This window comes from Ornithodoros turicata, chromosome 9, assembly GCF_037126465.1.
Source record: "Ornithodoros turicata isolate Travis chromosome 9, ASM3712646v1, whole genome shotgun sequence".
NCBI lineage: Eukaryota > Metazoa > Arthropoda > Arachnida > Ixodida > Argasidae > Ornithodoros > Ornithodoros turicata.
Window position 1 is genome coordinate 2,112,497 of NC_088209.1, and position 23,379 is coordinate 2,135,875.

The 23,379-nt window shown below is 44.5% G+C and overlaps 2 protein-coding genes across 2 annotated transcripts in view; both read right to left on the reverse strand.

The window, feature by feature from the left end:
* Positions 1-1,492: 1,492 nt before the first annotated feature.
* Positions 1,493-20,282, reverse strand: LOC135369121 (zinc finger protein ZFP2-like). The gene is made up of 4 exons (XM_064602785.1): positions 20,198-20,282; positions 19,946-20,086; positions 17,802-17,954; positions 1,493-4,193 (listed from the first exon to the last, which is right to left on the reverse strand). Exons 1-4 carry the CDS (start codon positions 20,280-20,282, stop codon positions 2,764-2,766), a joined length of 1,809 nt encoding a protein of 602 aa, XP_064458855.1. The 3' UTR covers positions 1,493-2,763.
* Positions 20,283-20,590: 308 nt separating this feature from the next.
* LOC135369191 (uncharacterized) overlaps positions 20,591-23,379 on the reverse strand; it is a 39,442-nt gene continuing 36,653 nt past the window's right edge. Inside the window, exon 10 of the mRNA XM_064602827.1 lies at positions 20,591-20,715. Within this exon, the coding sequence (XP_064458897.1) occupies positions 20,603-20,715 (113 nt within the window). The 3' untranslated portion in view covers positions 20,591-20,602. The remainder of the gene's footprint in view (positions 20,716-23,379) is intronic.

The following is a 23,379-nucleotide window of genomic DNA, read 5'->3' on the forward strand; positions in this document are numbered from 1 at the left end:
ATGAGGACGACTCGTGGATGGTGGACGATTGGAGACACGGCTTGCGATTGTGGCTGTTCATGGCAGCAGCGGGATGGTGGGAACAAGAGCGCTGCGGTCCGGGTGGGTTCCAGTGATGAGATGTGAATGCCGATTGGTTGAATGCTTGAGTGGTTGCTGATTGTCTGCTGAGTGCGTTGAGCTCTTGTTGACTGCGCTGAGTGCTTGCTGAGAGATTGCTGCCGAGCGTTGATTGTTGCTGAGTGATTGGGTTGTTGAGTGCTGATTGTTGCTGGGTGAGTGCGTTGCTGAGTGGGCGACAGTACCGCGACCGGTACGACAGCGTGAATGCCGGTTGCCGCCAGAGAAGTGCCGGGGAGGTCCATCATGAAGCAGGTGGAGGCCGGAAAGTCAGCGTACTGTAGTCTCCCTGCGGGTCCCCGGTGGAACAGTGGTCCCGGTGCGCCTTGCCTGCTAGAGGGTGGTTCGCTGCTGGTTTGCCGACGAAAAATTTAGGATGTTGAGTGGCCGAATTACGCCGAACATGGTGTTCGTTGTTCGGGTCACCAAATGTAGAGGAAGACCACCGCCCTCTACAAGCCTACCAAGGTACCGTATTATCGACCTTTGCCATCAGTTAATCCCCTTTGAAGGCACCAAGTGGGCCTTCCACTATGGGCTTCTGACCCCTTCTGACTCACAGCGCGAGAAGGAAGGATAGGTATCTTCTGTGTCCGTGTCTCTCGGTCTTCTTCATGAATGTATACCAGCTAGCCTGCACCCTTTCCCTTGTTTCATTAGAATGATAGGTGTTTGGAATACGGGGGTTTCCTTACGCGGAGTGGTACTTCTACCTTCTAATCCGCTGCTCTACCGTACATGGGGAAGACAGGACCATTTCGCACGGCTCTATGTACCTCTGTATTTTGCCCTTAATCTTGAGAACGGGTGACCGGATTTCAATGAGCATGGTATCAAAATACTGCAAAGGTTTCTGCATCCGAGTTTCATTATGGATTTTTGATTTTTCTTCTTGGATTTTGACAAGAACGCTTCAAATTTGCATTCAATTTTCCCGTGCCTCCGCAACGCATAGAAAAATGGCATGAGCGGAAATAAAAAATTGGTAATGAAGCTCAAATGCAGCGTTGGACGAGCTATCGTAGAAAACAAACCGGGTGAAAGTCCGTCGAATATTAACAGAGATTGAGGACGAAACGTGTTCCATAGAAAATACATGGGGCCTTTGGAGCTGGTATTCCCTCTTAAGGGTGTTGATTTACAACAAAAATTGAATGAGTTAAGGTATCGTCCAATTACGAGTGTAGACCAACAAGCCTCACACCCGGAAAGTAGATGTAACACCCTTCCAGAGGTATAATGTGGGTGTACCATAACTCGCATCCTTTGAAGTGTAAAAATTTGAAGGTGGTGAGAAATACACCCGGAAAGGTAGGTGTATATCATTACACCTACAAACTTTTACACTCAAAGGGATGACAGTTATGGTACACCCACCTTACACTCAAAAGGGTGCAAAAAGTTTAATGTGTTCGATTGACTCTTTCATAAGTACAAGTACGCCCCTGCACATGCAATGTCTCAATCCAAAGTGTCTCATGGCTACATGTCAGGCCATAGTTCCTGCTCTGGCTGAACTATATTGTGCTTTACCAGCTCTCCGGCTGGTGTCTGCTCGTCCTGTGGCTGGACTCTGCAGGACAGGGGTCGCATTTATATGGTTTCACATTCATGTACGTCCAAATGTAATGCTTCATGTGCTTGCTATGCCAAGTTTGCAGAATAGAGAACGCTTCTGAATGGTTTCGCATATCTGTCTGTGTCTACTTGTGATGCCACAGGCCCACGCTGTGGCTGAATTCTGCAAGACGCACATCCCACTTGTAGGGATCCTCTGTCATATGTGTCTGCTTGTGACATCGCAAGTCGTCCTGGGGGGCGACCCTGCAGGACAGAACTCGCCCCTGTACGACTTCTCGCCCATGTGTGCGCACTTACGATATTCAGATTTGTGTTCTGGCTGAACTCTGCGCGGCATGAATGGCACTTGTGTATGCCATCTCCCCTGCACTTGGTGCTGTAATTTTTGTACCATGGCTGGACTTTGCAAGACAGAGTTTGCACTCGTTACGGCTTCTTAGACGTGCGTTATCGCTTGTGACACGACATACTCGTGTTCCGGCTGAAGTCTGCAGGAGAGACATCGCACTTGCATGGCTTCTCGCCCTCGTGTCTGCACTTGTGGTTCCACAGCTTCGTGCTCTTGCTGAACTCGGCAGACAAACATCGCACTTGTATGGCTTCTCGCCTGTGTCTATCCACTTGTGATAAGACCATAGCACAGCATCACTGTGGTACTCACGACCACAATTATCTGATAAGCCATGAGCTCGACGCCATAAACCATGCGACTCACGTGGCCTACCGCTATATTCGTACATGCTGCATATTAGCGCACTCACAAGATAACACCACACTTGTGACCAGACATCGGCAAAATTACCCATGCTTTTGTCGCAAATGTAATGTTATCCTGTGAGTGCGCTAATATGCGTCATGGCCGAGCTCAAGGATATGCCATACTGACTTTCACATGAGTTTGTAGCCTGAGCTCAAGCCTTATTTATCAGATAACTGTGATCGCGAGTTCCGCGGCCCAAAATGCCGAGATATGGATAAAACAGGCTCGTGTGGCTTCTCGTCCGTGTGTCCCCGCCAAGGATTCTGTAGGTGCCCACTTAGGCTGAACCACAGGGCATACCATCACACTTGTACGGCTTCTCGCCCGTCCGTGTGTGTGTGTATCCGCTTGTGACGCTGCATGTGACCACTCTGCCTGAACTCCGCGGGGCAGACATCGCATTTGTATGGCTTCTCGCCCGTGTGCGTCCGCTTGTGCAGCAGTAGGTTCCGTCTCTGACTGAACTCCGCAGGGCAGACATCGCACTTATATAGTTCCTCGCCTGTGTGTGTCCACTTGTGACGCTGTAGGTGCCCGGTCTTGCTGAAATCTGCCGGGCAGACATCGCATTTGTATGGCTTCTCGCGTGTGTGTGTCCGCCTGTGACGCTGTAGGTTCCCACTCTGGCTGAACCTTGCCGCGCAGACATCGCACTTGTATGGCTTCTCGCCCGTATGTGTCCGTTTGTGCTGCTGTAGGTTCCCGCTCCTGCTGAACTCCGCAGGGCAGACATCGCACTTATATGGCTCCTCACCCGTGTGCGTCCACTTGTGACGCTGTAGGTGCCTGCTGTTGCTGAAATCTGCCGGGCAGACATCGCATTTGTATGGCTTCTCGCCCGAGTGTGTCCGCTTGTGCTGCTGTAGGATCCCGCTCCTGCTGAACCCTGCAGGGCAGACATCGCACTTGTATGGCTTCTCGCCTGTGTGTGTCCGCCGGTGATACTGTAGGTGGGCACTCGTTCTGAACTGTGCAGGGCAGACATCGCACTTGTACGGCTTCTCGCCCGTGTGTGTCCTCCTGTGACGCTCTAGGTTCCCACCCTGGCTGAACCCTGCCGCGCAGACATCGCACTTATATGGCTTCTCGCCCGTGTGTGTCCGCCTGTGATACAGTAGGTGACCGCTCCGGCTGAACTGCGCAGGGCAGACATCGCACTTGTATCGGTTTTCGTCCGCGTGTGCTCGCTTGCGAAGCCGCAGGCGCGCAATCTGGCTGAACTTCGCAATGCCGAGATCACTCTTGCGCGGCTTCTTTCCCGTATGTGTTCGCTTCAGACACCTCAGGCTCGTGCTCTGGCGGAATTGCGCAGAACAGAGATTGGACTTGCATGGCTTCTTGTCTGTATGCTTCGACACGTGGTTCTCGTCACTGCCAGACCGCGAGAACCCAGGAACAGAGGAACAGATGTCGCACCCAATACCCTTCTCTCCCATCTGAGCATCCGGTGGAGTAGTAGTGGGACGCTCTTCAGACTCACTGTGATACTGTGCAAACATGTGGTGTTTCGGGCTGTCTTTCGACGTGTTTGCAAGTACACATGGCTTGCTCAGGTCTGGAGGTCGCTCCGTCGGTCGACCGTTCGTAACGACTAGTGAAGTGTTCTTGAATTGTGTGGTTATTGTGCTGACCTTGAACTGTGCCTCTGAGGAAGTGCAACCTGAAGATTCTTGATCAGAAGTGCCTCTGGGCTGGACCTTTACGTTGATCAAACCAGTGCTTTCTCTTGGTCCTGAAATTTCGAAAATCGGACATTAAGAGGGCTTACCAGTGCAGGTGCATCTCTTATTGACGATTATTAGAAAAATTTTATGGCGCCACGTTTGCGGTCGCGCTGTGCGCGTCCGACACGGCATATAATCCCCCTTGTGCCCCCTCCGGTATTTGCTGTGAGGTAAAGTGAGGTGAGGAACGAATTCCCCAAAAATGAGTTGAGATGAGGTGAAGAAAAACATCTGGGACGAAAATTGAGGTGAAGGCAAAGATCGTGAGGACACTTGCCCACCTCTGCCTGTATTCACTGGGTGCCGACATTTTCGAGAAACTGGATGGGATTGCGTTGGGTTGAATAGGATATTCCCTGACGACGTGCCAACATAACGAATTATGTGTCCACTTTTACCGGCGACATCTGGATGGAGAGGGGCATGTCGGGAAGACTCAGAACAGCAGAAGTGATTGGCCGGCAGAACCGACTCTTGGCACAGACTGCCAGTATTATACGCATTTTCACTATGAAACATAAAAAGATTGGATCAAGAACTGGCAAACGTGTGTGAGAAGGAACAGATGACGCGCCCAATACCCTTCTCTCCAATCTGAGTAGTGGAACACATTTCAGTCTCATTGTGACACTGTGCAAATATGTGGTGTTTCGGGCTGTCTTTTGACGTGTACCCAAGTGCACATGGCTTGTTCTGGTCTCAAGTTGTTCAGTGGCTCCACCGTTTCTAATGACTCAAACTGTGGTCTCTGTGGTCTGTGACTCACACAGTTGTCAAACTGTGGTTCAGCAGTTATTGTGCTTATCTTGAAGGGTGTCTTTAAAGAAGTGCAACCTGAAGATTCTTGATCACAAGTACCTCTGGGCTTTACGTGGAGCAAAGCTGTGCTTTCTCTTGCTCCTGAAATTTCGGAAATGGGACATTCAGAGGCCGTACCAGTACAAGTGCATCTCTAATTGACGATTATTGGAAAACCCTTATAGTATCATGTTTGTGGTCATGCTATGCGCGTCCGCCCCAGCAAATAATCCCTTTATGACTCCCCGCGGTATTTGCTGAGAGGTAAAGTGACGTATGGAAAACATCTGGGACGAAAACTGAGGTGAAGGCAAAGATTGTGAGGGCATTTGCCCACCTCTGCCTGTGTTCACTGGGTGCTGACATTTTGGGGAAACAAGGGTTGGATCACATTGAATAAGATATTCCCAGACAGCGTCCCAACATAACAGATTCTGCGTCCCCTATTATCAGCGACGTGTGGATGTAGGCAGGCATGTCAGGAAGACGCAGAACAGCAGAAGTCGTCAGGAGTGCTTGCTAGCAGAAATGACAGGCCGCAGAACCGAGTGTTGGAACAGACTCCAAGTATCACAGAAATCCTGGTACTATATGCATTTCAAGTGCAAGACAGAACAAGGTTGAGTCAAGAACGGGCAAGTCCGTGTACATGAATAAAAGTCTGTTATAAAAGGCATATTTTTAGCCATCCATTGCTTTTTTCTTCCTATTTGCTCACGATTGTTGTCTTTACTAGGCCTAACAAGGACGACAATACACATTCTTTTTGCCTAGATATCGACACGGGGCACAATTTAAACATGATTGGCAAGATAATTGCAACATAATGTACAGTAGAACCTCGTTAATACATACGCGCTTAACCCGTAATTCCGCTTAAGCAGTAGTTGCGCTGAATCCCTGTCGCAACTCTCACTGAAACCAATGTATTTGCTACCCGCTTAAGCCGTAGCTGCTCGCAGGCTCAGTATCGGTTAATGCGCACTTTTCGTCCTGAAACAGACCGTGCAGAAAAAAAAAAAAAAAAAAAAAAACTAGCTCCTCCTACCAAGAACGAAGATTTGGAAGCATGTGGCTCCTCCAGAGCAGGGGCAAGGCCGATACGTCACTCCTGCGAGGAGGAGAGGTCGTCCTCCCACAGAGTGGAGGGCAAGTAGGTCACGAACCTCCTGCCCCTCCTATAGTTTTGTTTCTCACTTGTTGGTCACGTGTGTTGGCTTGTGGGGCAGCGCCACCCACGGCGTCCTGAACATCAATGAGAAAATGGGCATCATCCATACCATCAATCAGTTTGTCAGAAAACGCGGATGTTGTGAACAGCTCGCCAATAATATTGGTGGATTGGTGGATAATATGGATTTGAAGCCGTGATCATTGCTGCAAGGCCGCCTCGGCACGAAGCGAAAACAGCGAACTATCGTGTTGCAAAGTGAATAAATGGTGATATCTATCTTCATTTTGCCAAACATGTTCCATTTTTCTTCCATTAGGCAGGTACGTGGACCTGTATTTTGAGTTTTTGGTTAAGCCGTACTACCGCTTAGTGTGTAGTTCTTTCGCGTCCCCGCCAGGTACACGTTAATGTTTCACTGTATATTTAAAGGGACTGTCTTGTAGCCCCTCTCATGAAGTGTATCATTGGATTGCTCTTTGTACAAAATGGGATACTGCAAATTTACCCGACAAAGCATGCCACAGCTATTAAATAGCCGAATTAAAGTCATAAAGATTGCAGAGCATGCCCCAACCTGCATGGGGAACAATGAGAATGGCGACGTCGCCCTGCGGGAAGCCTGTGACACCATACAGAAATGGTCTGCTTTTGCGCGTGTCGACTTTCAGGAACGACTGGGGACCACGGCACCTCTCGAACATTTTCACTCAGCCTTCATGCGAAAAAACGTTCTAAGAAATGGCCGACATGGTGGCTTAGAACAACTACGTAAATCCTCAGAGATAATTTAAAGGTTGCAGGACAACCCCCTAGCCTGGCATCGCCGCGCACAGTAGGATTACAGATCCGACCAATGATTTCCATAACACTTTCAGTTGCACACTGATCATGTTTCGAAATGAAGTGCCGCTGACGACTTATATCGAGAAGGAGTAACTGTTTATTTAAAAACTGCATTAAGTACTCCCCGAAAGAAAACGCATCATTTGGCTTCCACGTATCCGATTATGCGCCACATTATCACTGGTTTTCTTTACATTTCCCACGCATCACCACCGAACCGACCTCCAATGCAACTCTTTTTCAGCCTCAGTCTGTTCATGCGTGAGAGTTTTAAAACATCCAACAGAAACAGAATGTGATGAGATACGGACAGCATCTGTACAGCATTTCCTTTTTGTGCATTACCACATGCTTCTTCGTGTCTCCGGATTGGGGACATGTGACTGACGAGAACTGTCACTTAAAAGACAACGGAAGCGAAATTTGTCCATCTTAAAAAAAGGGTCCGAATGAGATGAAAATCTTACGTAGAATTATGGTGCCACTAGTATTTTGCGAGTACGCTCTAAAGGATGGGCATATTTTTGACGATTACAAGCGCGCTGGGCCGCCCACCCGACACGATCACCCATGGAGCGAGCCCGCTGCCGCAAAGCATTGCGGGAAAATCTGAGGGGCGCGTGATGTCAAATATCTCTCGAGCTCCATGTGCGGCTGCCCGGTGAACGGGATAAACACGGCGAATTCCGAATAAAGCCTGAAGATGTTCGATTCGTCGACAATATGTCTGCGCACTACTTGTCTCGTTTCACCCGTCTGCAAGCAGACGTAGACGGATTCGCGGCGAGAATAAGATTCCTCTCTTTCGAAAACAATTGAAATATTGATACGGGCAGCACAGCGTGGTGATGGTAATGATTTAAGGAACAGAATGAGAATGCATGAGACATGAGTCGCGTGGCATGAGTCGTCGTTATCGTCGTCACAACACCCCCCCGTCCCGTTGTCGTGACCTCCTGGCCACGATGGTCAATGTTGATGAGCGATGAGGGAGATGATGAGTTTCGGATTGTTCGTGGAGGTAGATGTGGATGTCAGCAGACGAAAGATAAGGTGACGCTGTGCTGCCCGCAGTAGCCCGGTGCCTCCGGTCCGCTTGCCATGCCTTGCCATGCTGCTGTCGTGGACGTCGTTTATTTACGGGGCTGGGGATCGTCTGGTCTCGTCTCGTCTGTCGCGTCATCTGGGCGGGCTGGGGCGTTAACGACCATCACAGCAGCGTTGGGGCCAGAGGCGCAGCAATAGTACACGAAGGTCTTGTAGATGGTCTTGTAGGGGTGTCTGAGGGGAAGCAAGCCAGCACCTCCACCAAATGATACGGGCAGCACAGCATGGTGAAGGTAATGATTTAATGAACAGAATGAGAATGCATGAGACATGAGTCGCGTGGCATGAGTCGTCGTTATCGTCGTCACAATATGACAGTCATCAAAGAAGTCTGACATCGGCGGAACCTGAACTTCGCATCTCCCGACTGCCAGTCGAGCGCCGATGGCCAATACGGCCACGGAAACAACCACAGACTGGTAGAGCGTGTTTGCTCTGGAACATAACCTGGCCGAACGCAAGGTAAGACAGTCAACAATGTAAGCAACAAGACTCTCACCCCTAGAGAGAATGAGATCACCTTCTTTCGGATGGATCTGGAGGCCAGCCTCAGTAGTGTTGTCTCTGTAAAAACGTCAGTCGATGTTTGACGCAGTTGTTCTTGTGCTGTCTCTCCGTGTGTCGTCCGTGCAAAGAACACTACATCCTCGCGCTCCTGAGAGGAAGTCAGCAACATGCTGTAGCACAGCCAGCAAAGGCTTCACAAGCGTGCACAATTTTTTTTCTTTTTCTTTTGTCGCGAAAATCAACCTCCGATCGTAAGACAACCGCGAAATGAAATTCAGGAACTCGAACAGGAGAGACAATGTGCTTCACTTCCGTGGTCGGCTATGTTTGCGACGCTCACCACGGGCTCAGAGTGCTCTGCGTCCAAATTTTATATCGCGATTATGGCGGCATTTCAACTAATATACGCAAATCTAAGTCGAGTTCCGGATTGTTTTGGTACACATCGTAATATGAGGCAAACAGCAGCTTATTTTCGCTTCCGTCGCCCTTTAATTGGACGTACCCTTTCATGTGTATGAGTATGTGGCCTCTGTAAGTAGTAAAGGGGTGGATAGAACCCAGCCCCATGAGATTTAGAAACATGGACCCCCTGAACCCTGCGCGTATTTTTCCCTGCGCGGCGCGTCCCTGCGCGTTTTTTTCCCTGCGCGGCGCGCGTGCGGAGGCTTGTCCGCGCGATTATAACATGCAAAGAAGGGTCATACACAAAAAGTACGAGTGAAAAAATATATTTATTAATGCCAATCAAGTTGAGATATATTTATTAAAGCCAATAGTGCTGGGAATTGTGATGCAAATCAGGTGAAGGAGAAAAACCCAACCGAAAAACCATCACCTGTAACAGGGCGGTGCTCGGGTGGAGGGCTGCTGTGGTGGGCGGAGCGTGACCGGAAGGCTGCGTGCGTGCTTACCCTTCACCCTGGGCTGACTTCTTTCACAATTTTTCTACTTGGGCGTCGCGTGGCCGGTGGGCTGCGTGCGCGTTTACCATTCAGCCTGGGCCGCCGAATTTCGTCATTTTTCAACCTGGGCCGCCGACTTTCGTCATTTTTCAGCCTGGGCCGCCGACTTTCCTCATTTTTCAGCATGGGCCGCCGACTTTTGTCATTTTTCAGCCTGATTCGACTTGAATCGTAATTTTTACAGCTACAACAGGTGTGCAGTTTACATGCAAAGGATAGCCATACACAAAAGTACATGTGAAAATATATTTATTAAAGTCATTAGGAATTATGTTATGACTCTGCGTGAATGGGAAAAACTTAGCCAAAAATCTGAAATAGAAGGAACACAATACACGTAACAATACTTATTACAGGTATGATACATTAGCACTGAATAGGTATCACAAATCAAACACAATATTTTTATTAGTGGAAGTTTTCAATGAATCAGAATTGATAGCGCATTTAAGATATTCTTAATCAATACGATTACAATCAAAATTACAAATTGTATTATAAAACGTCTAATATTCCTATACGTGAGAACCATCAGTGCAATAGCGGGAAGTTTTGATAGTTGTATGCAGTTAAATGTGAACAGCGGAGACTCTGGAGGACTATGGGACACGAACACAAGAGGAAATAAAATCTATACCACTACATTGGTTAATCAAAACAACATAGTAATCATTCAGAAAATGAAAAAATCAAACTCATCAGGAAATAGACATGTTAAAAACGAACTTCACCACACAGCACGATCCTAGCCAACAAACAGAACGACACGAACACAAGACGAAATAAAATCTATACCACTACAAAGAAGATATTCCACTTCACCACATAGCACGCTCCTAGCCAACAAAGAACGACACGAACACAAGAGGAAAATCAGAAGAAAAAATCAAACTCATCAGAAAATAGACATGTTAAAAATGAACTTCACCACATAGCACACTCCTAGCCAACAAACAGAACGACACGAACACAAGAGGAAATAAAATCTATACCACTACAAAGAAGATATTCCACTTCACCACATAGCACACTCCTAGCCAACAAAGAACGACACGAACACAAGAGGAAATAAAATCTATACCAATACAAAGAAGATATTCCTAATCAAAACAACATAGTAATCTATCATTCAGTAAATTAGAAGAAAAAATCAAACTCATCAGAAAATAGACATGTTAAAAATGAACTTCACCATATAGCGCACTCCTAGCCAACAACCAGATCTAATGATATCTGACCTGCATGATTTGTTGAAGACGGATGCCGATAGATGTATGGAACACCACGGAACACGAGCGACAAGAGGAAATAAAATCTATACCAATACAAAGAAGATATTCCTAATCAAAACAACATAGTAATCTATCATTCAGTAAATTAGAAGAAAAAATCAAACTCATCAGAAAATAGACATGTTAAAAATGAACTTCACCATATAGCGCACTCCTAGCCAACAACCAGATCTAATGATATCTGACCTGCATGATTTGTTGAAGACGGATGCCGATAGATGTATGGAACACCACGGAACACGAGCGACAAGAGGAAATAAAATCTATACCAATACAAAGAAGATATTCCTAATCAAAACAACATAGTAATCTATCATTCAGTAAATTAGAAGAAAAAATCAAACTCATCAGAAAATAGACATGTTAAAAATGAACTTCACCATATAGCGCACTCCTAGCCAACAACCAGATCTAATGATATCTGACCTGCATGATTTGTTGAAGACGGATGCCGATAGATGTATGGAACACCACGGAACACGAGCGACAAGAGGAAATAAAATCTATACCAATACAAAGAAGATATTCCTAATCAAAACAACATAGTAATCTATCATTCAGTAAATTAGAAGAAAAAATCAAACTCATCAGAAAATAGACATGTTAAAAATGAACTTCACCATATAGCGCACTCCTAGCCAACAACCAGATCTAATGATATCTGACCTGCATGATTTGTTGAAGACGGATGCCGATAGATGTATGGAACACCACGGAACACGAGCGACAAGAGGAAATAAAATCTATACCACTACAAAGAAGATATTCCACTTCACCACATAGCACGCTCCTAGCCAACAAAGAACGACACGAACACAAGAGGAAAATCAGAAGAAAAAATCAAACTCATCAGAAAATAGACATGTTAAAAATGAACTTCACCACATAGCACACTCCTAGCCAACAAACAGAACGACACGAACACAAGAGGAAATAAAATCTATACCACTACAAAGAAGATATTCCACTTCACCACATAGCACACTCCTAGCCAACAAAGAACGACACGAACACAAGAGGAAATAAAATCTATACCAATACAAAGAAGATATTCCTAATCAAAACAACATAGTAATCTATCATTCAGTAAATTAGAAGAAAAAATCAAACTCATCAGAAAATAGACATGTTAAAAATGAACTTCACCATATAGCGCACTCCTAGCCAACAACCAGATCTAATGATATCTGACCTGCATGATTTGTTGAAGACGGATGCCGATAGATGTATGGAACACCACGGAACACGAGCGACAAGAGGAAATAAAATCTATACCAATACAAAGAAGATATTCCTAATCAAAACAACATAGTAATCTATCATTCAGTAAATTAGAAGAAAAAATCAAACTCATCAGAAAATAGACATGTTAAAAATGAACTTCACCATATAGCGCACTCCTAGCCAACAACCAGATCTAATGATATCTGACCTGCATGATTTGTTGAAGACGGATGCCGATAGATGTATGGAACACCACGGAACACGAGCGACAAGAGGAAATAAAATCTATACCAATACAAAGAAGATATTCCTAATCAAAACAACATAGTAATCTATCATTCAGTAAATTAGAAGAAAAAATCAAACTCATCAGAAAATAGACATGTTAAAAATGAACTTCACCATATAGCGCACTCCTAGCCAACAACCAGATCTAATGATATCTGACCTGCATGATTTGTTGAAGACGGATGCCGATAGATGTATGGAACACCACGGAACACGAGCGACAAGAGGAAATAAAATCTATACCAATACAAAGAAGATATTCCTAATCAAAACAACATAGTAATCTATCATTCAGTAAATTAGAGGAAAAAATCAAACTCATCAGAAAATAGACATGTTAAAAATGAACTTCACCATATAGCGCACTCCTAGCCAACAACCAGATCTAATGATATCTGACCTGCATGATTTGTTGAAGACGGATGCCGATAGATGTATGGAACACCACGGAACACGAGCGACAAGAGGAAATAAAATCTATACCAATACAAAGAAGATATTCCTAATCAAAACAACATAGTAATCTATCATTCAGTAAATTAGAAGAAAAAATCAAACTCATCAGAAAATAGACATGTTAAAAATGAACTTCACCATATAGCGCACTCCTAGCCAACAACCAGATCTAATGATATCTGACCTGCATGATTTGTTGAAGACGGATGCCGATAGATGTATGGAACACCACGGAACACGAGCGACAAGAGGAAATAAAATCTATACCAATACAAAGAAGATATTCCTAATCAAAACAACATAGTAATCTATCATTCAGTAAATTAGAAGAAAAAATCAAACTCATCAGAAAATAGACATGTTAAAAATGAACTTCACCATATAGCGCACTCCTAGCCAACAACCAGATCTAATGATATCTGACCTGCATGATTTGTTGAAGACGGATGCCGATAGATGTATGGAACACCACGGAACACGAGCGACAAGAGGAAATAAAATCTATACCAATACAAAGAAGATATTCCTAATCAAAACAACATAGTAATCTATCATTCAGTAAATTAGAAGAAAAAATCAAACTCATCAGAAAATAGACATGTTAAAAATGAACTTCACCATATAGCCCGCTCCTAGCCAACAACCAGATCTAATGATATCTACTATGATTTGTTGAAGACGGATGCCGATAGATGTATGGAAGACCACGGAACACGAGCGACAAGAGGAAATAAAATCTATACCACTACAAAGAAGATATTCTTAATCAATACGATTACAATCAAATTACAAATTGTATTATAAAAGTCTGAGACGTGAGAACCATCTTTGCAATAGCGTGAATATTTGTCATAACATTTCGAGCGCAATAGGGAATCTCAGTTTCATATTACTCAACTTACTTACTTACAATTTAACTTACAATTTCTTACTAAGTGAACAGCATAGACGTAAGGAAATAACGAGAAACAACACAATCATCAGCTACAATTAATAGAGAGCCAAAACCTGCGCACCATCCAACACAATGAGAAATAATAGCTAATCAATCTATCAATGGTGAAATAGCACAGACTTAACGCTGAAGAACAGAGGAACACGCGGCGACACGTAAACATCAACAGAGGAAAATAATCTATCATTGAACCATCATAAAATCGATCAATATACAATTTTCATTCTAACAAACACTACGAACCTTGATGGAGGTATCCAAGACATAGGAAATATGCACGGTTTTCACTCTTTTCCTCAAAGCCGGGAGACTTTATGTCTATATCTATGTGACCATAGCACAGCACATGCTTTATCACTCAAAAGGGTTGGGGGCTATATTCCTTCATCCAGCAAACAGAACACTCTAGGGGTCAGATAAGAGAGAGTTCAAAGGCGATATAGTTTATTGTGCAGCGTAAATAGATGTCGATATCACTCGCTGGGGTCACTATCTTTTCGCATCCTTTCCCTGAAACGGAAATCTTTCGTCAAAGTGGTTGTCAAGTCGGCTAAGTTTGTAGAGATGCGATATTGTTATTGAAGATGTAGAGAAAGTCCAAATTATTAATTGGTAGCAACGATACTCAATCAAAAACGAGAAACAAATTTAATATCTTGCAACAGAAATTTCTAATGAACCACACAGAAATATCAAATGTGAAATGCAACTCAGAGTTATGAGGCATTCCAATCTTAGAGGTACTTACTTATGCCATGCGAGTGAACAATTGAAGCAAATGCAAGACAATAATTATTTCAGGCAGTAAGTTCACAACTCATAGAGTATCGGACGAGTGAATACTTGAAACAAATCAAAACAATAATTCTCACGACAGGTGGAGATTATAGCATTCTAAACCAGACAATAAAATTTTAATCAATAAAATAAACATAGATATGCTTTTAATTAAGTGTAGATGTGCACTTGAAAACAGAAGAGATTTTTGCTCTACATTGAAAAGATGGACAGATTTTGTACTCGATACCATAAGTCATGGGAAGATGTGATAAAAAACTGCTTCGAAAAGGAGGAGCCGCGAAACGATTTCATTATCGCTGCATTTCAATACGTCCTAGACATGGTCGTATTCGGAGATATGGTACAAAGTACAGAACTGAAGGTGCAAGAATTTATATGCCGAATCTACAATACTTATAAAAATATCTGCACATCAACGTTGGAAGGGCCATTGGGATTGATGGCGGAGTTTTTGAGGTTTGCCAACGAAGAATTGAAATACACTAGACCAGATGTAATTGTAATCATTGCAATGGGCATCGCGTACATCAAGAAAGCAGTCGGATCAAATTATCATATACAAGCGATCTATATCGCACGATTCATTACGGATTTGTTGAAATTACACATATCTGAGATGGAAAGTACATAAAATCTTATCACGTGATGTATTCCACTACCACAGCAACGCAATTATTTTCTTCTACCAGTCTCCGCAACGATGTCGAATCAACAGAAGTTCAATATTGTCGTGCAAGGTCTGATGTATCATCACCTGTTGAAACTCAACAAACATATCAATTGCGGTGGACCACCGGACGATTTTCATCTAATACTCTCTTGTACGCCATTCAAGAACCTTCATACAAAGAAAGGAAGCATCAATAAGAGACTGTGCAAGTTCATCGCGACAAAGTGCAAGTTGTTGAAGCAATACAAACACGGCGACAACATAGCGCCTGTGTTAATCAATGCTGGATTCAAGCGCCCAATAATCAGAATAAACTATTTAATGTCTTCGGAAGTCATCAATGAAGACAACAAACGAAAACTTCAGAGTTTGAAATAGAACTGTAATTTATCGAAATAAACAAGTGTATAAGTGAAACAATAATTGTAATCTTTGTCATCATTATAATGAATTCTTCGCATCATAATGAAAAACACTTTACATTTAGCATGGCTAGACTGAGAACAATGATCGCTAAGGAAACGAATGGATAGAATTGCCGGAGAAAGATCGGTCATTGAAATTTAGAGACATGATACATCGGTCTATGATTACATAAAGGATCACTAATCTCATGTGAAAACTTATCATATTTCATGAATTAAATTCCACAGTGCATGTATATTTCTCAATCAGTTGCAATATCGCAGACTTAGTAAAAGAAGAAAAGACCTCTTTGACAAGCAACCCGATTGGAGTGCGGAACAAATAAATAAATATTTTTGTCAACACAGTTGTCCATTGTTTGAGTAGGAAAAAGGAGCCGTCCAAGGCTTGCAGTGGGGGCCAAGATATAGCAAAACGGGAAATAAGGCAAGATAACTGATTGCGGCGGGTCGTTCGCGACAACTTTTACAATCGCATTGGGGTTCACTGCCTGGGAGATAATACGAAGCCTTCGCGAATCTATTATCAGATGCCACAATGCAAACGAAAGATTTTACGAGCACGACGTACAGGCCAAGTCTACGTTTCTAATCACGTAGTCTTCGTAACACACGGCACACAAACGTATATGAAATAATTTCCAAGTGGCAATCAGATTTCGGGAGAAGCGGATCACACAACAGCCATCAGAAGTGCTTAACCAATGTACAATGAAGATGTGTGTTATGCATAAACACAATGGAGGATATGTTATATTAATTATAATAACCAGATCAGCGCAGGTCACACATCAACGTAGATCCAATTCACAAAATATACTCGAGATTTCACGTAACCATACAGAAAACCTATCACATTATTTTAGTGTCATGGCATCTGGGCACTACAAATGGAAGGGCCATACTTTAATTTTATAAGTCTTTAGCTCATAACGTTGTAACACGCAAATTCCACACTAAAGATAATTTTCTTCTTTAAATTTTCAAAATCAAAACTGCACACTATTTCTTGCATTTTTCTAAAGATATACGTAGATTAAAAACTTGTGCATATACTCACACATACTATACAAGATATTTGATTGTGGATTAATTGCTAAAATTTAGCGATCCACATTAAGGAGAAGTGTTGACTACCACACAGCGGTAAGAGTTTAATCACAATTTGAACAAGTGTTGCAATTTATGATCAATGTTGTAGAATGTGTAATTTCACAATACGCAAGCTTTAGGTCGCTCACTTTGACGAGCACTCTTTCATGATGTCAGGGAATTTAATCGAATGGATTGATATTTTCTGTATACACTATAACATCATGCGAATTCTTTATGTCGCGGATATTAAAAGTTACGAATATTTTTCGAACGAAAAAACGCAGAATATGATGTTTTGCGCAGAATTTTGCAGAAACCATGCGCTTGACTCGGCTTATGCGCGAGACAGATAGACTTTCCTCGCATCGGGTCAGCTTGCTTTACAGCGTAGATGTGCCAACCGAGTAAGGCCACCAGGCCATCTGTGTGCTGGAACAACCCTCTAACTCCTCTCTCTAACCCTCAACTCTCTGGGATTCTGGAGTGGAATGCAAATGCTGACCCCTACTTTGGTGTCCATTGCTGTCAAGTACCTCTGTGTCACAGTAAACTCTGTACATGCAGAGAAGTCACTTAGCAAGTACAATTTGATAGTCAGTGACAAATGTCCCTCCCTCTCAGAAGAAAGTACATACAATGTATCTTGTTACGCTAAGTCACAAAAGTTTTTGGAGTTGTAACCGTGTTCCTCCACACTAAGAGCTAACAGAGAGTATTTTCTGTCTGAACTACAGCAATTTGCCTTTACCGTGGAAAAAGCAGAATTCACAGTTCCGTACTCGATAAAGATTCCCCGGCATTCAAGAGTAAGCATAATATGAAATTTCACGAAGAATCTCCACGTCTATTTTGGTCACTTTGAGAATCTTCCATAGAACGGAACATGCTCTGGAAAGCTGATAGTGTCTGTCTGTCAAAAAACTAAAATTACATTCCTCTTGTATGCCTTCTTTTTTGTCCATGTCATGCTATTGAGTTTGGTGTTGACTAAATCTCCGAGACCATTTTGTATTTACCTTCTGCTGTTGAATCGCAGGGGTGTCCCATTTGGTCCTGTTTTGCCAAGATTGCAATATTGTAAGGTTCAGTTTTGACTTCTACGATTGGATGTTCACTGGAAGATTCTTCTTGAGGTTCTTCTTTAATGGCACACTTCCCAGCTGTCACGCCTGAAGTAAAACATTATTGAAGTAAAACATCCAAGTAAGCTACACTGCAAGACTATGAGTCACATGACGACTACCTCCGTACAGTGTGGGGGATTTGAGGAGACAAAACAGATTTAATTCATTTAGAACATTTAAATCAAATGCAAATCAAGTCCGGATTTAAATTTATTCGAGTAAATCAAATCCGGATTTATTTTCAGCACGCCAAATGAAATCACTTTTTAAATGCGGATTTTTCAAAGGCATCACAAAATCTGGAAGTGGAACTAAAACAGCTGAACAGCTCTGGAACGGCTTCAGAATCGACGGCAGTTTTCGAAGCTTGGACTTTTTACGCACAATACGTAATTAATAAGAGGAATTCGTTGTCAGTTGTCAGGAATCAGTTGTATAACTAAGAAAAAGAGGCGAGACATACGGAAGACATCTGTTTCAGTGGAGCCCCATGAGCACAAAAATGCAATTTGGTAATTTTCTATTTCCTTATACCGTATTTTCTCGAATCTAAGATGACCTCGAATATAAGACAACCCCCGAGTTCACGGTACACGAATTTGGAAAAAAAGTAAACAGGGATTGGGAGGCAGAATAGCAGTTGGAATCAATGCACAATACCATTTATTTATCGTCACTTTCTACGCTACTGTGTTCTTTGTTGCTAACTGCGCACAGCTCATTGTCCTCCGTTCCGTCTAAAATGTTAGAGAAACGTCGATAACATCGTCAGGCCCAATGCACCAAGAAGTTTGCACCAGGCTTTGGGACTTTCGCCTAAAGAAATTAAAGCGCGACTGGACGTGTACAGGGAAGCCTCTCCGTCGTACACAACGGTAAAGGACTGGGCTAAGCAGTTTCGACTGGGGCGAGAGTCCATTGAAGATGATCCACACGGTGGTTGTCCAGTGGAAGTGGTGACACAAGAAAATTTGTCTCTTGTCAAGGAGAAAGTGCTGAGCGACAGGCGTCTGAAGGTGAAGGAAATCTCAGAAAGGCTGGGGCTTTCCAAAACAACCGTTTTTCGCATCATCGGTGAGGGCCTTCACATGAAAAAGGTCAGTGCGAGATGGGTGCCACGACTTCTCTCGTCAGTTCAAAAGCAACGGTGCATCGTCTGTGCCAAAGAGTTTTTGGAGCTCTGTCAAGAGAACGAAGAAGAAATATTGAAGTCAATTGTCACAGGGGATGAGACTATGGTGCTCTACTATGATCCCCTTTCGAAAAAGGAGTCGATGGAATGGCACAAACCAGGAGAAGCACCCCCAAGAAAAGCAAAGGTCACAAAATACACAAAGAAGATCATGGCAACAATATTTTATGATTGTCACGGGATCCTCCTCATCGACTTCAAAGAGAGCAACACCATAGTGAACGCGACTTATTATGTTTCACTCCTGCACCGACTGCGAGGCGCCATCAAGGAAAAGAGGCGCGGCAGGTTGAGTCGATGTATCCGGTTGCCCCAGGACATGCCCCTGTCCGCACGGCTTCTGTTGCCAAGGCTGCACTGAAGGAGTGCGGCTTCGAAGAAATCCACCACCCACCCTACAGCCCAGACTTGGCACCGAGTGACTACTTCCTGTTTTCAAACTTGAAGAGGGATCTCAGAGGACGGAGATTTCAAAACGATAGTGTGGTGCAAGAGGCAGTTTTCCAGCATTTTGCGGACAAAACTTCGGACTATTTTTTCAAGGGTATAAGAATGCTGGTTGAAAGGTGCAAAAGTGCATCGAAGTTAAGGGTGACTATGTCGAAAAGTGATACACTTGTTTCGTCTCTATTAGTATTAAAAGTTGGTCAGGCCGGAACCTTATGGAACCACCCTCGTAACTGACACAAGAGAACACTAAACTGATAATGGCAATGGATAGGGCGTGCCCCCCCCCCCATCCTCTTCCTTCTCTTTACACTCCCCCGCCGCAGATGATGCATAGAAGTAAGATGGTGCGTAGAAGTCTCCGTCGACGAAGCTCCTTCATGTGTTCCCGGGATACTGTCAGGATCGGACGGTTTCGCTGTCACGTTGCTGCTGTAGTCTACGAAGAGACGATGTAGCTGCTCCTTTAAGGTGGACATGTCTCTGGGGAAATTGTGGAGAATCATCTCGCATTTCATCGACATCCGTTCGTCCTGTTCTGGAGGAATGTTTTCAGAATGGGACCGTGCTGTCGCAATTCTGAAGTGTTCACTTGGTTGAGGAACCCGTCGACCCCAGCTTCCTTCTCAAGCCTTCTAAGGTGACTAACCTTTCAGGAATAAGTCTAGGACATTTAGGAGAAACTTGGTCACAGCATTGGCATCCCAGTACTGGACATTCCTGCTTATGTGCATGTCTTTATGGAGTGACGCAATCAGGCTGTCCCCCTACTGGAAAATCTCACAAAAACTCTCACACACAAGTCTTATAGAATCATAAAAGAAATTCTATGGGGTTACTGCCCACATTCTCATAAATCTTCTTATAGAATTCCTTACAGGGATCCTTCAATGGGATCTCACAGGCCTAGGATCTCTAGATTTCTTACAGCTTATTTCTTACAACATTTCAAGTATTCTGACATGGCATCTCACAGCATTTCCGTTAAAATGCTGTAGGAAACTATAAATGAAATTCTGCATGCAGTAAAAAAATGACAGAATGGACTAGATGCTTATTCTTTATTCATATCATTCAGGAAGCTTCTCATATGGAAAACGAAACTGCCAAGCCTTTTGGACATCGAAACATCTGAGGGCCTTGTGTTGACATATCGTTGGTATGCATCTGAAAAACAAGGGAGGACAGTAATAAGCCAAATGTTTTATGTTGAGTCACTCCACATTGGTCACAATCAAGTTGTGGTCCTCCAACTGTAACATGTGAGGTAACGTTAAAACAGCCACTTACACATGAGCACAAAAGGAGGAGACAACTCAGGTGCTTACTTGCAACTGACAAGTTTACTATCACACAATGTTTGAAAACAAATCACAACACATGTACAGCATGGGCAAAAAGTTCACGAAACTGCACCACCATATTTCTTCACTGGAGTGATCCCTGGGTCATTCCATCCCAAACGTCCCAGAGGTGATGCTTGACCCTCGTCCATTTTGTTATAAAAATTCATACGAATTCACTACTTGGAGAAAACCACAAAACAAAGGTTTTAACTGCCATCACAAGATAGTTGACTCAAGTGTCCGTTTAAAGTTACTGAGTTTCTACCACCCCACAGTATACGCATGTTGTCGCCAAAATTATGGAGACACTGGAGCAATCTTCATGCTGCGGTAAAATGCGTTCGTCTACGTATCTCAGGGGCTTAAATATTCTGGCTAATTCCATATGCACCCTAATGGCAATGCAAAAAATGCTTCGAGAACCAACACATTTTTTTCTCAGCTACACTGCTCGAAGTAAAGAGGCAAAGCTACTTTTAACGTTGAGATACGAACGGGTACTGCAAGCCAAAAGTCTTGTCGAGAGGCTAAACAAAGTAATAGGGGAAAAAAATATATAAATATGCGTCTCTGGTAAAATTGCAGCACCTTTAACCATAAATAACAAAAATAGTGTAGCGCAGAAGGAGGTACACTCAAAGGTGAAAGGAAGTACCATGTCCAAAGAATACAACGAGCAAGTTAAAAAAAAGTTTTTTTTTTATGGCAGATAACAGAATTTTTGGAGTTCGGGGCCCCACGCAGACAGCACACGCAGCTGTCACTATGCTGTCCTCGGCAGCTCATTGAAGGTGCAGCAGGTGCGAACCTTCTGACCTGATTGACTTGACCTTAGTGACCGGATTTCACTTATACCATTCTGTGACTTGGCACATTGATGGTGTAGCGGGCCGTGGACAACGACGAAGATGGCCACGCGCCTGGAGCACCGGCCTCAGTTCCACCGGCGCGGCCATGGAGATAGGCCACCGTCATCGCCTCTCCGTGGCATACCATCATCGCCGGTCGGGGCTCATGTAGAGGAACTCCACCTCCTCTACATTTGGTGACCCGGACGATGAACATCAAGTTCGGAGCAATTCGGCCCTTCTCCATCCCAAATTTTTGACAAAATCGACTAGCACTACCAAGGCAAGCTATCCCTGGAAGCCACCACCATTACCCGACGCATCACGACCGACACACCGACCGCATCCGTCCACGCTACCGATCCGACCGACCACGCAACGTCCAGACTCATCATCCCATGCGCCCACCGACCCGCGCCACGGCTTCCAGGGATCGACCTGCGCTGTCCACGGCCCCCGGCACACTCTTCACCCTCTTCATTTCTGCATCTCAACTCTCACTCGCTGCCGGCCGCGACACCTGAGCAACGTGCTCGCCTGCCGGTTTCAGCAGTCGCGGCAGCCGACGCCACGGCACGCATCAGCCGGCGTCTCAGCAGTCCTCACGGCTACGCAGCCTCACCTCGCGTCACTTCCTGGGACCCTACGAGCTCTCACTCCCGTGCCGGTTGTGGCACCCCAGGCCACGACTCCAACGCCAGATCACGACTTCGACGTCGGCAACGTTCATCTCTGGCAAGCCTCATCTCGGCCGCTCCCGCCCCACTCATCAACCTCTGCCTGCAACGTGTGCTGTGCCGCCCGTGGACATGTCCAGCAGTGCGCGTCATCCACGGTCACTCTTGCTCTCTCCCTCCGGTATAGACGTGATTCTTGGATCTTTCTTATCGCCGCTCCGCGTCTAAGGGGGGGAGCACTGTAGCGGGCCGTGGACAACGACGAAGATGGCCACGCGCCTGGAGCACCGGCCTCAGTTCCACCGGCGCGGCCATGGAGATAGGCCACCGTCATCGCCTCTCCGTGGCATACCATCATCGCCGGTCGGGGCTCATGTAGAGGAACTCCACCTCCTCTACAATGGTTCTTTTCCGTAATTCTTGTGTATATTCACCGGAAGATCACTTGTGTTGCGATGGTACAATACCATTCAGTTCCCCAAGGATCCACCTACTGCACTGAACGCGGAGTAAACGTGCAAAAGCAAACAACGCGAGGAAGGTACCCACACTACGGTAGTTGACCATTCCTCCACAGAGCACAGTTAGATCCTTGAGCAAATAGTACACTGTGATCGCATCAGAGGACTGGCACGACGTCTGGCAGCAAAAGCAAGCTTGCAACAGTCCTTCAATGAGTAGATTCTACGGGTGGGCCAACTTGAGTCTCAAATGTTATATTGCTGCATTTTTGCCAGAGCCATATATTTGAATATTTCTTTTTCTCCTATCGTGTTGATTAGCCTCTCAACAAGACTTTTTCTGGTTTGTAGTACACATTAGTACCTCCAGATTAAAAGTAGTTTTGTCACTCTACTTCTAGCAATGTAGCCAAGGAAAAATGTAAAACTTTGTATCTCAAGGCATTTATTGTACCAGCTGCAGGATATACAGGGTGTTTCACCTCAGGTGATAAAACAT